We start from the raw sequence: 18274 nt of genomic DNA, 5'->3' as shown, positions 1-18274 counted from the left end.
TAATAGCTAATGTATCTTATTAAGTAGAACCTAAATTTTCTTTTAGGTATTTGAATACTTTTTGGCACTTTTAAGTAATCGATTAAACATAAGTAACTCTCTCTTTGTTTGGAAATTATTATTTAGCTAAAATATATGGATTCTATAATGTTGGATATTAATCAAAAATTGCATTTTTGGTGAAACATCTGAATATAGATTGTATATGATCATAGACATAATGTTGGTGCTCTATAATGATTGTATAACAATACCTGTATACATTATGCACAATACATAAACAATATGGGTTGTCCCATATCTCATAAATAAAAGGGCTACAAAAGACAGAAATGGGGACAAACATTCTATGGTTTTAATCTTGGTAATATAAGTCCAAAATCTTTTTAAATGGGTGGGGGGTTACTTTTCGCGCGGCAAGTTATTCAAATTTTGTAGTTTTTACCTTCGCAGAACTCTTATAAAGCTTCTATAAAATAAAGAATTCACTCAGTTCAGTCGCTTTCGAGATATTAAATAACATACAAACTGACACACAATACACTCTTCCTGTTTTATATTGTGATAGGTCTTAAAAATTCTAATTTTGTTGGATAATTCTACACAAATATTTCAAGATTTGAATTGATTAAATTAATGAATATTTTTGCATTTTCACAATAGAAAATATTTAATAAAGGTTTGATAAACAATAAATTAATTAATGAGATTTCAAGGCTAGCCTTGAATAAATTTGCAAAATGATTAAAAAAACAAAAATAGGAAGGATCTAATTTCAAATTATTCTTATATTTCTTTTCATAATTTAAAGACCTTCAACATTGTTTTAAACCATACATTATTATGTACCATGTAGTTTTTAAATATGGAGAATTGAAAAGTGTACAGTTTTTTTAGATAATAAACATTCTCTTAAAAATATATTTTTCTTTTTCTGACTAAAAGATAACTTCAATAAACCACGAAACCTTCTGAATTATATTAACCTAGCGGCTTCGCCCCTAGCCTCTACGGGCTTTGCCCCAAAAGATTTAATCAAACCAATTTTTCATATTTTAGATTTAAAATAAAAAATAAAAAATAATTTTTTTTTTTTTTGGGGGGGGGAATTTTTTTTTTTTTTTTTTATTGGGGGGGGGGTAGTCGACCCCACTATTTTAATAGTTTTAAAAGAAAAGAAAATTTTTTTTTAGGGGGATGTATTTCAAATTTTTTGGGGGGGATTCGGGGTGTCCCAACCCCCAAGAAAATAGTTATAAAACTTCCTGGGACCTATGAGAAGCTACCCTGTAAAGGAGAACCCGATCGGTTCAGCGGTTAGCGGGATCCTTCGTTACAAACAAACAAACAGACACAAAGACAAACAGACATACATCGTTCTACTTTGTATTATAGATTAATCATGATTTTGTATTTTGTAAGATGGTAATAAATGGTTAGATATAGATTATTGTTCTAATCCTGGACCAAAGTTGGAGTTATCTATGTTCCCAGTAACTTTTTCAATTTATTATTAAAAGCGTAGCGTTTCTTAATTTAGGATCAGTTCATACGTATGACGGATAGCTTTGAAATTTGATTTGATTTAGTAAATTAGAATTTCCTATCGATTTCAAACTATGGATGCAAATTAAGATTCCTCCAACAATAAGGTACAATTAAGAATGCGACGCAAATCTAACATTATTACCAGAAAGTCCGTATGTTCACTTTAATTATGAAGATTTCTATGCTTCTCGATATTTAGTTGATTTTTGGAAATTAAAATTCCTTGGGAAAATTAGCACAATGTCAATTTTCTATAGCCAAAATTTATACTGTTAATACATTTATATTAGGTATCCTGTATTTTAGCAATTTTTTAAATATTTGCATATTGTTTCTGTACATATTTTTCTCTCTTATTCATCGATCTTCGCTTTCGCGGATATTGTCATCCTTGTTATTTGTAGAACAATCTGGAACAACTTTGATCATATTTGCAAATCTATTAAACAATACCAACACATTTTCATACAATAGTTTTCTGAGGGGGGATATATACAATACAGGGTGCTGGATTACTAAAAATCTTCCTATTTTTACCGTCAATATTTATGCAAGAAGGAAATTTTTTTAAAATCTCTCTAGCATTATACAATATCATGCTTTAATTGTTATCAAGGAAGAATATTTTTAAAACCTTTAATTTTATTGACAGAAAAGTTGTATGCAGAAGCGTTTTACTTTTTTTATTTAAGTAAAATAAGGGGAAGGGGTTAAATAATTGTATGTTCCCACCAAATGCCAACTCTTAATTGGGTCTTTTAATATCAGCCAATAGCGTCGGAAATACTAACACAACCAAGTCGCTACAAAAGAGAGGAAAGTAATTTGGTAGCAGACGAAAAAAGTCCCCAACAATGGATCCAGTTTGTTATCTGGATTATATACTTATACGTTTATTGTACCTTCCTTTAGTCTGTAGGTAATATTTTACCCATACATTTTTCAATGCCATGAATTTACTCCAACCACCCTGTATGTATAATTTAGAATTAGGTTAAAGAGATTTACAAGGCTAAAGTCATATCAAACAAGGTTTTAAAAGTTAGTCAAAGTTTAACATAATAGCCAGATTTAAATTTCATTTTAAACAAGGTAAATTTAATTTAATTGGGGCCAGCAGAATTATTGTTGTAAAGATATAATCGACAAGGATAACAATATCCAAAGCACAAGAACAACACATTGACGGACAAAGTTATTTATAGAGTAGTTACTTACTGGTCACAGTATCGGATCTCAAAATTTCAGTCATCTGTCTATATTAGATGCCAAGAAAATGATATATCTATAGTAAAATTACCATCACAGCCTCATGGACAGACAGCAGATAAAGTTGGTTATTATGTAGTTTATTGTTTTTATGACCACTACTTCAGAGTTACGGACAGACGACAAACAACGTTAATCATAGGGTAGATACGCATTTATACAAATTCTAGTCTTCTATCTTTAATGGCTGTTGATCTTTCATGTAGCTAACGGACAATTGGAACAAAAGAGTAGCTTTGCTCGGAGATCTAAAGGAATAGGACAATGGCCGATAAATTGATGTACATTCCCTACGATGATAAACAAAATTACACCTTCTGTAGATTACAATATGAGGTTGAAACATTTTGTCACTCAACTTAATGAACCAACCAATCACAAATATATAAAAGTCCCAAGTGTTATTAAGCCATCGAATAAGAAAACGTTATTATAAAACTTTGGAGACTAGTGTAATAAACAGTCCAATGGCCCCCTTCCACTAAAACTGGGAAGACATATTTATTCTAATCCTGTCTCTGTCATTCCTTTGAGAAAATAATTAAATTTTCAAACTATAATCTCATTTTAAAGCAAAGTTTTTAATTAGGAATATCATAGGAAGAAAACACAATATTTTGATATTATTTGTACTTGTAAGACAAAATACCATTAGTTCAATAAATACATTTTACATTTTAGGTAAGATTTTTTTTATAAGGGAACAATGATGATAACATCCACAAATACAGAAGTTTCTGATAATAAAAGTAATAAAGTACAATTATAGGTCAGAATTTTATTAAAAGCAGCCGAGAATGGTTTGACAGGCAGACAAAAAAAGATTTATAAATCAGATGCACTTTGGTCAGAAGAATATTCACAATTATCATCCCATAGCGTGACAAGTCGTTGGACAAACAGACTGACTACGTGAATTGCAAGGTATCTTCGCTCATAATGATTTACATATACACCAAACAAAGTTTTGATAAATAACATGTCAGATCAGGCTACCTTTTTCCCTCAGGGACATTTATGTGTACAAATAAAAATCTTGTTTGTGTGTATTTTTGTGTATGTGTGTGTGTGTTGTGTGTGTGTGTATATGTGTATTTTTGTGTGTGTGTGTGTGAGTTTGTGTGGTTTATACAACCTAAAGTATCAATTACATCATGTTCCAAAATTTGATATCCTAATTGAAGCAAACACGAAAGAGATTTTAAAATTGCAAGGGGGGGGGGTAAAGGATACAAATATGGGGTGGGGGATAAATTAAAGCTTGACCTTTGTAAGTTGAGGCCCCCAAAATTGGTTGAATTATTTACGGTAGGCAGGCAGGCAGCTTAATATTGTTTAATAGCTCTAATATCAGAGTGTGTGTGTGTTTGTGTTTATGTTTGTGTGGTTTCATTAGACTAATTTAAAGACTTATACAATAAACAAAATAAAAAAAGAATTTTAGACCATTTCAGTTAAATGTCTAATGTAAGGATAAGTTTTTAGAATTGTCTTTTATTGATTAATTGGAACAAAAAAGAATTTAATTGCCTAAACAAAATCTGGGATTTTAAGTCCAATTCTGATTAGATACCATAAGAGATATGTGATAGGGGGGTTATTTAAATATTTTCCATTGTCCTATCACTCTAAATACATCTAACATCTGCAAAAACAACAAATTTTGTGATTATGTTAAATAAAAGTTAGATAAAACAAAGTTTGATCAGTCTATGTTACCCCAAATCACTGTTTCTAGGGCATAAATAGTGTCATAATTGTATGGTTACTAGGCAATAGTGGATTGTCAGAAAAAACTTTTCAGATAAATTAGACCCAGAATCAAAAGTCAGAAACAACAAGTGTTTAGGAGATACCGAGAAAAAAGCATAAACGTCCAAACTTTTCCACCAATAGTTTTAATCTATACAAGCATAGAACAAAAATATTTTACATTACTGAGAACTAGGGTCTACTGGGAAAACTAGGGTTGTCAAATAAACAGAAACTTCTTAGGTAATTTAGATCTAGGATTCAATCTTTGGAAGGCAAGAATATCAAAAATCCTAGGTGAAAAAAGAATCTTTTTAATATTTTTGTATTTTAGGAAGCAAAAGCCATAACTTTTAAGATCTTGACCTAGTATGAAATTGCATGCTAATGTCTCATATAAATAAAACTCCTGTGTATATGTGTTGCCTCCGTAATAAGACGTTTTCACCAAAATATACAATTTTTCCTAGTAGCAAGTTTAGTATAATTTTTTCGAATTTAACCATTTTTTACACTCAAAAATATCATAATCCACAAAAATAATTGTACCAAAATTTGCGTAAACCCTGTCTACATAAAAAGCCTAATATTTTTTTTTCATTTTGTCACTAAAATGTATGAACACTGTAGATTGCAGCATGATTGAGTATTTAATTAATTAACATGCGGCCACTTTCATGCACAACACTCATTAATATTATATACCTTGGCCAATGGTAAATCTGTGTTTTTAGGAATAATATTACTTTGCTGTTGCATTTTTATTATAGTACACCTTTTCGACATTGAAGGCAAAAAAAAGTTAAGGGATTTTGTCATTTTTAAAAATAAATTTTCCACTTCTAGATACAATAAAATGTATATAATAGTAGACTAGCAAAGAAAAAGTCTACATATTCATTGTTTTTAAGGATAATTACAAAATAGATTTGCTACACATACGCATAGAAAATACTAATATGAACCATTGATCAGCAGCCGCCATTTTTACTGTTTTTCAGAAGCTTTGAGATTTTAAACCCACAGCTTAAAAATTATATAAGTAGAGTATCTCATTGTTGGTGTCGGGTTCGAGACAAAACCTCACCGCGTTATACTAGAGACATTATATGGTACATTTTTAGGGAGATAAAGGTGAATATCTCAGCCTGTAAAAAGACACGACTCATTACTATGCACAGTTAGGACTTTCAGTCAAAACATTTAAATTGACGATGTTAAAAAGCCCTTCGACGATCACTTGAAGTCAAAGAAGACATATAGATGAATCTACTAGGTATTAGAAAGGGAAAAAAGTTTTTCACTAAACTGTCTAGCCTTTAATTTACTATTAGATTAATTTGATTACGAGTTTAGGAAATCGTTTTACGGCCTGTATGCGGCTTGATGACCAACTGCTGAATCCTGATTTAAACATGTCTGTTGAAACAGGAAGCAAGAATTCTAGAGAGAGAGGACTTGGTAAATTTGATTAGCCAGATTCGACCCTACAGTCAAAGCGCCCATTAAGTATCACAATACAATCTCAGCCTCTAGATATATAAAATTTACTGTTATTGACTAGTATGAAAATAATCCGGGAACCAGCTCAAATTAAATTGACCCACATCTACTCAGATTTCAGATATAATCATAGTTGATAGTCATTTCATTTTATCAACCACATAAAAAACCTACAGAAAGACAAAAACACAATCTCGAATAGACAGACAAACTAATATGTTTAAGTAACCTTCTTTCTGATTCGGAGAGTCAAAATAGCCAATAATAATATTTGTTTGTCTTCAGAATTAGAGTAAATCAATGGATGTAGAAATTGTAGATATTATGACAGGGGTAAATTGTTGCTAACAGGGACCTCATTTATTGGTCAGTTCATTTAATCAGTAGGGGGGTAGAAGATGTGTTAATGGGGGTGGATGGAGGTATCGTTATTATAGCAAATTGAAAGTATCAACTTATTAGAGTTGATTAAAAATGTGATGCAACATCCAAGTATTTATATCAATTAGTAAATTAACTTGTTTTTTCAAATAAAATTTCTTTTATTCTATAATAAATATGCAGAATGAACATTTTTCCGGACGTTTTGACGTTCTTTTTTTTGGGTGAAATAAATTCTTTTTTATCTAAATGTTGGAACAATTGTTTACAGCAAAATAATAGCGTATTTTGTATTTTTAGTGTAGTTTTGAGAATATTTATTATTTACTGCCTATTTTTGTGCTAGTTTTGCTCCCATTATTATACAATTTATTGCTTATGGAACCAGTTATAACTTTAGATTTCTCTCTATAGCTCTTTCCTTTTTTTTTATTTTTTTATTTTTTTGGTCAAGCACTTTTTTTCATTTCTTTAAAATAAACATATTTTTAATCTTTGATAGCATACGTTAAATTAGGCCATTTATTTTACTAAATAATGACTTCAATATTTTTTTATTGCCAAAAATTGGTGTAAAAACACATTAGAAAAATAAATTAAGTTCTTTACATTTTTAATATTAGCCTCTAGCCAAGAGCCTAAAAGGTGTACACAGATAAGATAGTAGTAAGTAGTTCAATTAAAGTAAATTTGCATTTTAAATTCTAGATATTTAAATAGTTGGTTAGTTGCTGAAGGTATGAATGTATGCAGCATTCAGTAAGATCTCTTAAACGGTTAGAACGTTCCTTATAAGGAATTTCATTATTAGCCAAGGGCTGCTGGCATGTTTTAGACTAAATTATTTGGCAGGAAAGTGCATCTACCCTTAATCCAACAAGGCGGATATTCCCTAGAGGCTTTGTAAATGGTTTGTAAAAGATTGGTTTTATGCTATTTTACAAAGGGTGTTTATGATGCAAACAGTAGTTGTTATTCGTTGTTTACATACCTGAAAAAGATAAAAAATAATATTAACTTAGAATTTTATTTTTAAGCATGAAAACACATTTTACATATCTAAATCCATTTTTCAAAAATATTTGAATTTGTTGTAAAATACTTGAAAAATTGAGATTAAAGTTGGGGCACTCTATCTCTCTTTCCCTTTCCCAATCTGACTCGTCTCTAACTCTATCCCTCTCTCTCTCTCTCTCTCACACACTTATTCACAGATTGAGACAATTGAATCAGTGACCCAAACAATTCAATATTTTCCATAGCATTCAAAACTATCCTCCTTTAACCCAACCAACCTTTCTTTTTAAACAAATATGTAGGGTAGATGCTAAACTTGTATTATGATATAATGGAAAGTATTTTCTCGTATTCATTCGAATCCGGTGGATAGGAACCAGTTCTCATCCTTACGAAAAAACTATGTCTAGCATTGTATTATATCCCTGATTATATCCAGCTTTCTACGAATATAAAAATGTACTATCATAAGATTAAAATTTTAATCTTAAAATTGTTCATTCTATATCCGCGGAAAGCTGTTTATAATGCGATGCGAGAAATAACTATTATAAAATTTCATTGGTTCTTCTGTCTGACTAACTTTAAACTTAGGTTTGGTTTTATCTCAATGGAATTTTAATTTTTATTTATATCTTATAATTTTTTCACTAAAAGAAAAAAGGAAGGACGTCCAAGCTTTATTTGCTTGAGGTGGGAATTATGAGAAGTTTCAAAATTTGATGGGAGTACTTACCCCTTGTGACGTCTATGGAAGTACCTTTTTTATTTTAAAGGCATAAAAAGTGGGTTCAAAATGAAATGATAATGGAAATTGAACCTAATCCTTTCCTCTATAATCCAATCCTGTACTTATGTTACATATTCAATGCTCGACAAATAGATTTATAAACATTTCAGAAAGTTTATTGGTTCAAATTATTAGTAAACATATTTTGAAAATAATCATAACAAATAAGCGAAAAAGTTCTTTCTTCTACAAGAAAATATAGCAAAATAATTTGAAAAATATTGTTTAACCATTTATCTATAAAGAAATTATCTAAATATCTGAAAAACATTACAAAAACTTTTCCATGGAATTTGTTTTTCTTTACTTATACATGGTTTTAAAATGTTAAAATATAACGTTATTAGATCGAAAAATGTTGTCATAATTTTATTTTAAAAATAAGGTATGACGTAAAAATTTCTTGTAGCAATGGTTTATATTGGTCATAATATCACCTTAATTATAAGGTAAAAAGGTGCTTATTTAAAGAACGTCGTTTATGGATCAGCAACGAACACTTTTAAAAATTGCAATGAGACGAAATTAACTGTTGACTACCCCTTCCCCTTTATTTAAAATTTTTCCAAATGAGGGGTTAAGTTATCTTTGCTTCACTAGGCATTTTGAGGAAAACTCAGGAAAGTAGGTAAATTTTAGAGAAGCTGCGCTTATGTCAGTCTAATTTGACATTTTCTAGTGCATTCTAAAACAAATTGAGCCCCGAAGATATTTAAATTTGTGATGGAGTGCAGAATTTTCCAGGGTTCTTAAGGATAGATTATGGACGATATATTGACTTACACCCTCAATAGCGATTCACAAAATTACCCTTTTTGTAAATTAAAATTATTGGTGGCAAATTTTAGTCTTATAAGTTTGCAAAATCAAATCAAACTAAATTTTGTCATGAGTTTTTCAAGCCAATGAATGAAAAAACGTAATTACAAAACTGTGGTGACCAATATCCCCTACCTCCCTGAGCATTTCCCCTCCTCTCTTCTGCCTCCTACCATCTTACCCCCTTCTACCCACTTACCCACTGTCTTACCCAGCAGCCCTACCCGTCAGACCCTATCCATCCACTCCAAGTGTACCCACTCCAATGGTTCTTAACCTAAATCTTATGTGTCATGTGGAATATTTCAATTTTATCTTTAAAATAAAATAAGTATGACAACATCAATAAATAGCATTAAATTTATAAAGCGAAGCTTTTCTACAATTAGAGACCGTCCGTAATACAGAGCTCTGTTTGTTTGCTTGGGCATAAATCCCTGTATGATGATTCCTGTGACAGTTAGGTAAATTTAGATAGCATAGCAACTCTATCTTTATCACGATAAAATCAAACGTCCCTTTTGTACATGTGAATTTTAAAATTCTTGACATCATTTTCTATAGGACATAATCTATAATACAAAGTAGAATGATGTCTGTCCGTCTGTCTGTCTGTCCATCCGTCTGTCTGTCTGTCTGTCCGTCCGTCCCTTAAGATCTCAGCAACCACTGAACCGATCGGATTCTACTCTTCAGGGAATATACCTACTGGTCCTGTGGTGGATTTAGGCTATTTTCTTTGGGGGTGGGACACCCCCAACCCCCACAAAAAAAAATCCCCCCCATTTTTTTTGTAGGGGATTTCCTTGGTCCTTTTTTTTGTAGAAGACTTCCTTGGTCCTTTGACGTATTTCGCCAAAAAAAATTTGTATTTCCTCTTGGGACAAAGCCCCTAGAGGCTAGGGGCGAAACCGCTAGTTTCTTTATAAACTATAACTTAATTTTGAGAATTGGTGATTCTCAAGACGGTTAGGAACAATCTGTATGATTAAATATTTAAATAGAATATTGGGACAAATTTAAATTTAATTTTTTGTGTCCTTTTGTTTGTTGAGATCTTAACAGATTAAAAAACCTTGTACTTTATATATTACTAGTTGCTTCCCCCTTAACCTAGAGGAGACGGCGGGGGAGATCAGAAAAATAAATAGCTTAAAACCCCCTGAAAATATTTATAAAGCTAATCTGAAAAGTACAACCCATTCGATTTAAACAGAGAAAAAATTACTACTTTATATTTAAGGGTAGTACTAGTCAGTGTCACCTCGTAATAAATTATGTAAATAGTGATAAGTATCCATATCTTAGCATCATATCTTAAAATACAATTCTTTTTTAACAGTGGTAGTTGGAAATTTAATCCTTATACCTATTTAAAAGTTTTAGTTTTACCCCTAAAAAAATATATGTATATCCAGGAAACAAGGATAGTTCAATATGGGATGACTTGTTCTTAGTTACCTTTTTTTGCAATTATATTCGTCGAACATTAATGGCTCATCCTTTGTCCTATCTCCCATTCTATCCTAATACTCCAAAGTCATTCAGAATCCAGTGGGGCTTTCCAAGGTTTTACCTAACTTAACCCCAAAAGGTCTCATGTGATTCCTTAATTATTGTCAGGAAGAAAATGTTACACAATATCTTATGTTCACCCATCCCTGTGTCACTAAATATATACCAAAGTTTTTATTGTTTGGTCACCCTAAAGTATTTATTTTCCCTTCTGCCTTATATTTCAAGCCTTTCATTTTATTCTTTCTCCCCTTTAACTTTCTTAGTCAAGGTTTTATATTAAAGTACCTCGAAATGGTTAAGACACATTGTCATTATTAGAATAACGTTAATTGTAGCTATTTTTAATAAATTATCACCCATGAAAATTTTAACTATATTCTATTAAAATGAGTTTTATAATTCATTGCTTTGTTTATGAGGAGGTGGGGGGGGGGGGGGGGGGGTATATGTTTATACTCGTAACATTCAATTATATCGACAATATGGTATTAAATAAAAGTGTCATATATTTTACATCAATTAAAATTGACATATTATCGATATTTTAATGACATTATGAGTATATACTAATTGTTGATATGCTAAATACACACACAATTTTAACGGTTTGTATGCAACATATGGTTCTTCACGTGCTATAGTTATTATTGACTATTAAATTATATATTTTAACGTAACCCTGTTCCATTTTAAAAGTCTACTTGGATGCAAAATTTTGAGAAAATGCTGGGAACTTTCATTCTGAACTCGTAAATTAGATTTATCTTTACAAGTAAAATTTTGGTTCTACCTTTCATGCACCCACTATTTACTATTGTAGTAATAACCACTATGGTGTGGCTTTATTAAAGCAAGTAGGAATTATTAAACTGATACCAACTCTATAAACTTTAATAAAATATCAAGGATTAATCATTTTTACAATACTGAATACAGAGTGTTTTCTATTTCTGTGCACCCGCTATTTACTATAGTAGTAATAACCACTACGGTGTGGCCTTATTATAGCAAATAGGAATTATTAAACTGATACCAACTCTATAAATTTTAATAAAATATCATGGATTAATCATTTTTACAATACAGGGTGTTTTCTGTTTCTGTGCACCTGCTATTTACTATGTAGTAATAACCGCTAAAGTGTGGCTTTAAAATATCAAGAAGGAATAAATAGTTGTCAACCATATAAGAATTAAGAATTAAACTGATAGCAACTCTATAATCTTTAATAAAATATCAAGGATTAATCATTTTTACAATACAGGGTGTTTTCTATTTCTGTGCACCAACTTATTTACTATAGTAGTAATAACCACTATAGTGTGGCTTTATTAAAGCAAGTAGGAATTATTAAACTGATAGCAATTCTATAAACTTTTATAAAATATCATGGATTAATCATTTTTACAATACAGGGTGTTTTCTATTTTGTGCGCCCGCTATTTACTATCGTAGTAATGACCACTATAGTGTGGCTTAAAAATAGCAAGGAGGAATCATTAGCAGTTAACAGTATGGGGTGTTGTCACAAAAAGGCTGATTGCAACCCCTAGTAAACTATAGTAGAAATAATTACTATAATTGAGTGTAAATATAAAAGGAATAATCATTTTTACAATATATTGTTTTTCACATATTTCTATGTACCCACTAATTAGATTAAGGAGTAATAACCACTGAAGTGTGGCTTAAAACGAACAAAATGCATGTTTTTTTATCAATATTTACATATGTAACAATATAGTGTGTGGCCCTAAAAAAGCAAGGGTGAATTATTAATAAAATGTGGTGATGTTCAAACAAATATGAAATCTGTACCATTTATGTACTATTTGTTTGTTAATAACTGCTACTGATATTATTTTAAATAATTAGTGATAATTTAGTTTGTGTAGTCTTAATTTAATATAATAACAGAACAATAATGATAAATATGATATGCCATTCTTAGTTATAATTTACAATAAACTTTATAATAAACTTATAATTTCCGTTGAAATGTAATATTCATTATCTAAATAATGTTACTTAAATATCATCATTTAATATAAAATATTAGTATGTAAGTAATGGATGATTTTATTACATAATATTTGTATCCAATGAAACGAATGTGCCAAAAAATAAAATTTTTGTTGCAGCGAGCCAAGTAAAATCAGAATTTAATCTTCAAGTCTGCAAGTCATACATGTACTAGAGGTGCAGGGAAATAACAACGAAAGAAAACTTTTTCAATAGTCAAAATTGATATTATTATTATTTTTATTATTTGATTCATTATGTGTCCAAATATAAGATTTTACATGTTTTTTTGTTGAAAAAATCAATTCAGACGAAATAGTTTTTCTTTAGGTGTAATAACTTTGTTTCTGAATGAATACTTATAAAACATATGAATAGTAATTTTAAAAAAAAAATATAAGAAGATAAAGTTATTTTAATTATTAATCATTCATTTGTAAAAATTGCAACTTTCTTTAATTATTCAGTTTTAATTAAAAATGTATAGAAAAATTCAAAGAGATAAATTAATTGTAATTAAAATGTAAAGTAAATACATCAGAAATGGAAATTCGAATTAGCATTCTTATTTTTTTTCTTGTGAAATGATGAAAAAACAAAAGAAAGAGAGCCATAAAACATTTGAAAATGTTCTACTCATCAGACAACTAATCCCCTGTTGTTTCAGAGAATTAGTGTTTATAGACTCTCCCTCTAGAGTTTGGAGAAAATTTTAAATTTTTACAACAGGCAGACGGATAAATATTCACAATGGTCCTTGAAATAAAAAATTGGCAAAGAATTAAACTTATAAACTATTTAAATATCTAAGCAATACGTTTAGACACTCGATTGATAAATAAGGTTAGGAAAATTAGTATGAGGATCATTTTTAAGGAGATTCGGAAAGTGTCATATTTGACGTCATAAAAAAATACGTCTAAATCTATCTTTTTTGGGGGGGTTTACTTTCCAATTCTCCTTCCATCCTACCTATTGAGACGTATTTTTATGACGTCACACATGACACTTTCCATATCTCCGATTTTAGATAAAGAACATTAAGTTAAATGATGAATAAGCAAAAGTAGCTCCTCAGATTTTTTATTATATTTGTTTTGTCCAATTTGAACCACTTGTGTATATAGATGAGGACACACACACAACTTTCCATTATAGTTGTTTAAAATTTGGTAATAGCCTCAGTTGGGACATAATTAAATTAGACAACCCTTCCGTGGTAATTATACCCCCACAGTTAAAGAAACTATGGGTAGCGACGATACTCTTTGTATGTTTGTTTTTGTCAGTAGTAGTCAATGTAAAATTTAACTGCTATACGAATCATGTTAAGAAATATGAATTGTAGTAGTACTTAAGGGCTGAGGATCTTAATGAAAAGACAATGGACGATAAATTAACTTAAATCCATAATGATGATAAACAAAATTACTTCTTCTGTATATCAAAATTAATGTTTTAAAGATTGAACATTGCTAGTTTGAGCAAGCAAATCAAGATGTTCTAACCCTCTCTGAGAAAGCTGAAGACATCATAACATACTAAAATATTTAATTCCTGATATTCTTAGCTGTGCTATTCATGAACGTTGTTATTCCTGTGCTTCATTATGGCTATGGGATGGTAGCCCACTAAAATTAGGTTGAGGATGTCATAACTCTTTTTCAAGAGCATAGCTACTACATAACTAGATTCTGTCTTTCCGTCAAAGTTACTTAGATGTGGTTTTCTCTTGCATCATTTTATTTGTGTATGTCAATTTAATTGAAGTACTAAATAAAAGTTTATTGTTTTTTTATAGAAGAAAATAATTGGATTGTGTTGGCATTATTAACCTGGTTGGATGGAGGCATATTTAACATTGTGTTAATTGCTATGTTAATAATTATACATTATAATAATTTTAGCCTAATTTGAGGTGTAAATCTCCTATACAGTTATTCATAAGTTAAAAGCAAATGTTTTTTGGCAAGTTTATTCTTACTCAGGGAACAATGTCCAACCCCTAGATCAATGGCCTAAAACCAAGTAAGGAGCGGCCAGCCTATAGAAAATTACATAAAATCATTTTTCTGTGGCTTAAGATCCCGATAACTACCGAACCAATTAAGTTCTCCATTATAGGGAATCTTCACATAGATCCCAGGATGGTTTTAGGCTATTTATTTCCCTTGCCTACCTCTTGAAATGTAGAACTCCTAAATGCTAAGTGCGCAGCCGCTAGAATCATCAGAATATTTTAATTTAAGTGAAAGAAATTTATCCTATGGGTAAACTTAATTTTGTTTAAGAAAGTCCCCCCTTTATAGAGGGTTCTTTGTTTGAGAAATATTTTGTGTTTATGGTTAGTTATATCTCCTTCATGATCTACTCTCTTCCTCACTTTAATTGTTCTTTTATTTTATTTTCATTGTATCTATACTTCCATGAATAAAGGGATAGGAGTATAATCTATATATTCTATTAAATAAAAAAACATCTTGGTAAAACTAAAATTCATCTATTTAATTTTCAACTTTTTGAAAAATATCAAATTTGTATATGAAAAAAAAATTCTGATTAACATTTAAGGCTTCGAATTCTATTAATTTCCAAACGATAAAAACCGGTTAGAAACCATACTAAAAATTCAGCATGTTATAATAGTTATTTCTCACATCGTATTATAAACGGCTTTCCGCGGATATAGAAAGTACAATTATGAGATTAAAACTAGTTTTTTAGCCCCGAGGTGCCGAAGGCGCCGGCTAAAAAAACTGGTTTTAATCTTATGATTGTATATTTCTATATTCGTAGAAAGCTGGATATAATACGATGCTAGACATAGTTTTTTCGTATGGATGAGAACCGGTTCCTATCCACCGGATTCGAATGAATACGAGAAAGAATTTTCCACTAATAATAAAATTAATATCATAATCGTAACATGTGGGTCAAACAAAACTAGAATTTATTCATTTCAGCTATCCGCGGAAAACTGTCTGCATTTAAAGGTATTTAATAAGTAACTATTCCTATATCCGTGAACCATATAAAACTAAAAGCTAATAGTTCCTTTCTGAATATTTATAAGCACAAAGGTTTTTTTTATTGAACAAAGAAGAAATAAAGCATTTGTTATGAAAATAAAACATGATAACCATATGTAGTAATATGATATATCTTCTAAATATGTTATTCAACAAAGATGACAACATTTCTAAGAGCGAAGCTCTGAAATGGTAGGACAAACGAACAAAACGTACGTACTTTCTGGTAAGGATTCTAGAGTTGATACGCTTTCTAAATTGTACCTAACTGTTATAGGAATCATGATGTAAAGTTTGAAATCTTTAGAACAATTCAAACATTTCTAGATTAACGAATAAAGCTAACAATTACGGAAGGACGGATCGACAACAAATATAGAAAGCTTCACTTTTAAAAACTGTAAACGATAACATTTTAAAATGGTTTCTGTTTATAGGTTTGGTGTAAAAAAGGATTTATTTTTGTAAAAACAAAAGACGATCATTAAAACTTATAGGATGTCAGAACTTAATAAGCAGCATATTAATGTAGGAGTCTAAACAAAACTCTTAAATACAGGATACTGTTTAAGGACATAATTACATTTTTAAGGACTTGATTATAGAGATGCTTCGCTTTTAACATTGTAAGGACGGACGCACAGACGGGCCGTCCTATTTATAGAAAGGTTTCGCTTTTAAAAACTGTAAAGGAAAACTTTAAAAAGATTTCTGTTTCTAGGTTTAGTTTTAGAAAAGAATATTTTTTGTAAAAAAAGGACGACAACATCCTTGAAGCAAAGATAAAATCAGACGATAGGACAAACTTGTAGTGTCAGAACTTAATAGGCAGTATAACAATTTATAAGTCTAAACAAAAGTGTATTAATAATAACAAAATTATTAAATTATCGTGTTACTGTAAGCATATTTGCCTAAATTAATCAAATGATTGTTTGTATAAAAACAATCTGTTCAGAAAGTCAACAAGATTATAATTAGAAAAGAATCAGAATAAATCCCCCCTTCCATTATTAAATGATATTGACATTAATCACATAAAAGATCAAAAATAATCCATTTATCAATATTATCTCAAGCGTAGCTTTTATGCAATTATAGTGCGTCCGTTTGTAACCGTTCGCTCTGATTGTTATTCAAGTTATGTTAGAATGATCCTATCGATTGCAAACCCTGCCCTAAATTTTTAGAAATGTGACAACAAAGTTTAAAGCGTAACATCTCTTTAAGATAACTTAAGGTGTAAGTATGTCCAAATTAAGCATCCTTGATATAAGCTATTATACGAAAGTTTAATATTTTCTTTGTGTTTAGACATTTTTTTCTTCAGTATTTAAAGCTTTGGTATAACATTTGCAAGCGCTTGTTGTCAATTTGTTGAGCTCTGCTTAATTGCATGGGTATTTTCATTCTTGTTATTTTTCACTAATATGGAGATTATATCACAGTATAAAGGTGATTTTTTATCACAGCATCAAAAAGAATTCTTTTTTGATATTTAAAGAAAATTATGAATATTAAGTACATTTTGTAGAAAATTCTTCAATCCTTGTTTACATTTTTAAAAGAAAATTATATTTTCCCTTGAAGTGTTTTTCTCCCATTATGGCTCTTTGATTTAAATACTAATCTTTTTTTTTAAATCAAGAAAAAATTTATGAATGTATTCTATGAGTTTATTTCATCTAAGAAAAGATATACATTTTTATAAAAATAGGTCTTACAATAATTTTTTTCTAGTGTCCGGCTTCGAAACTGTTTAATATTTTCAGGATTAGTACCAATTCTTAGCCATACTGAAAAATCATGTATAGCTGCAGCATCTGGGCTAACAAAACTAGTTTTAATCTTTATGATTATTCATTTTAATATCCGCGGAAAGCTTTCAATACGATGCGATAAACAACTAATAACCATCAAAGTTGATGATTGCTGCAGCCTGTATTTATTATCAAACCAGCAAATAAAAAATTTATATTGATATAGTATTTTACTATGTTTGTTTACAAATCTAAAAAGTTTACCTAATATTGAAGGCAGAAAGATGAAAAATGTAACAATATTATGAACTGCTTTCATTTTTCCCAGTTTAAAAATCACTTTAAATAATACTATTCATTTTATTTACTTTTCAAAATTTCACTTTTTTCACTAGATATCTTTTGTAATAGTTTATATGTTTATGTTATTTTGTTTAACTTATCAATGATAATATTGTTAGTTTTTATGTTTATATCTTTTTAATTTTTGATTAACATATCTTTCTTTGACATGATGCTATAACCAACTGAATAGGTATATCTTAAAATTCGAGGATTACCATCCACCTTTCTTGTATTGGTATATGGTGGATGAAAGGCCGGGAATATTGTGGGAGAAGTGCCCCACCCACCTCCCTTTATCTCCTCTCTCGTACACATATACGTCCGTCTTAAATATTAACCCCATCTATTATTAGGCTCTCTTAGTAATATTCTTGTAACTACGCGGGCCGAATATTCTGAAAGGTAGTTACTACGCAGTTCATATCTCGCGGATTTCTTTACAGTTTATCTCACCAGCTTCATACACACACGCTCAGTGCAGTGGTTGAGAAATTGTCCGTCTCTTGTCCGAGGGATAAAAA

The 18274-nt window shown here is 30.0% G+C and overlaps 1 protein-coding gene across 1 annotated transcript in view; it reads right to left on the bottom strand.

Annotated features, from left to right (window-relative positions):
- Positions 1 to 17937, bottom strand: part of LOC145313346 (latrophilin Cirl-like) — an 86132-nt gene extending 68195 nt beyond the window's left edge. The window contains exon 1 of the mRNA XM_080152706.1: positions 17673 to 17937. Within this exon, the coding sequence (XP_080008832.1) occupies positions 17673 to 17727 (55 nt within the window). The 5' untranslated portion in view covers positions 17728 to 17937. The remainder of the gene's footprint in view (positions 1 to 17672) is intronic.
- Positions 17938 to 18274: the final 337 nt, after the last annotated feature.

Source organism: Acartia tonsa, chromosome 3 (assembly GCF_053477335.1).
Source record: "Acartia tonsa isolate MP-2025a chromosome 3, ASM5347733v1, whole genome shotgun sequence".
NCBI lineage: Eukaryota > Metazoa > Arthropoda > Copepoda > Calanoida > Acartiidae > Acartia > Acartia tonsa.
The sequence above is the reverse complement of the archived record's forward strand: the minus strand, read 5'-3'. Positions and strand labels throughout refer to the sequence as shown.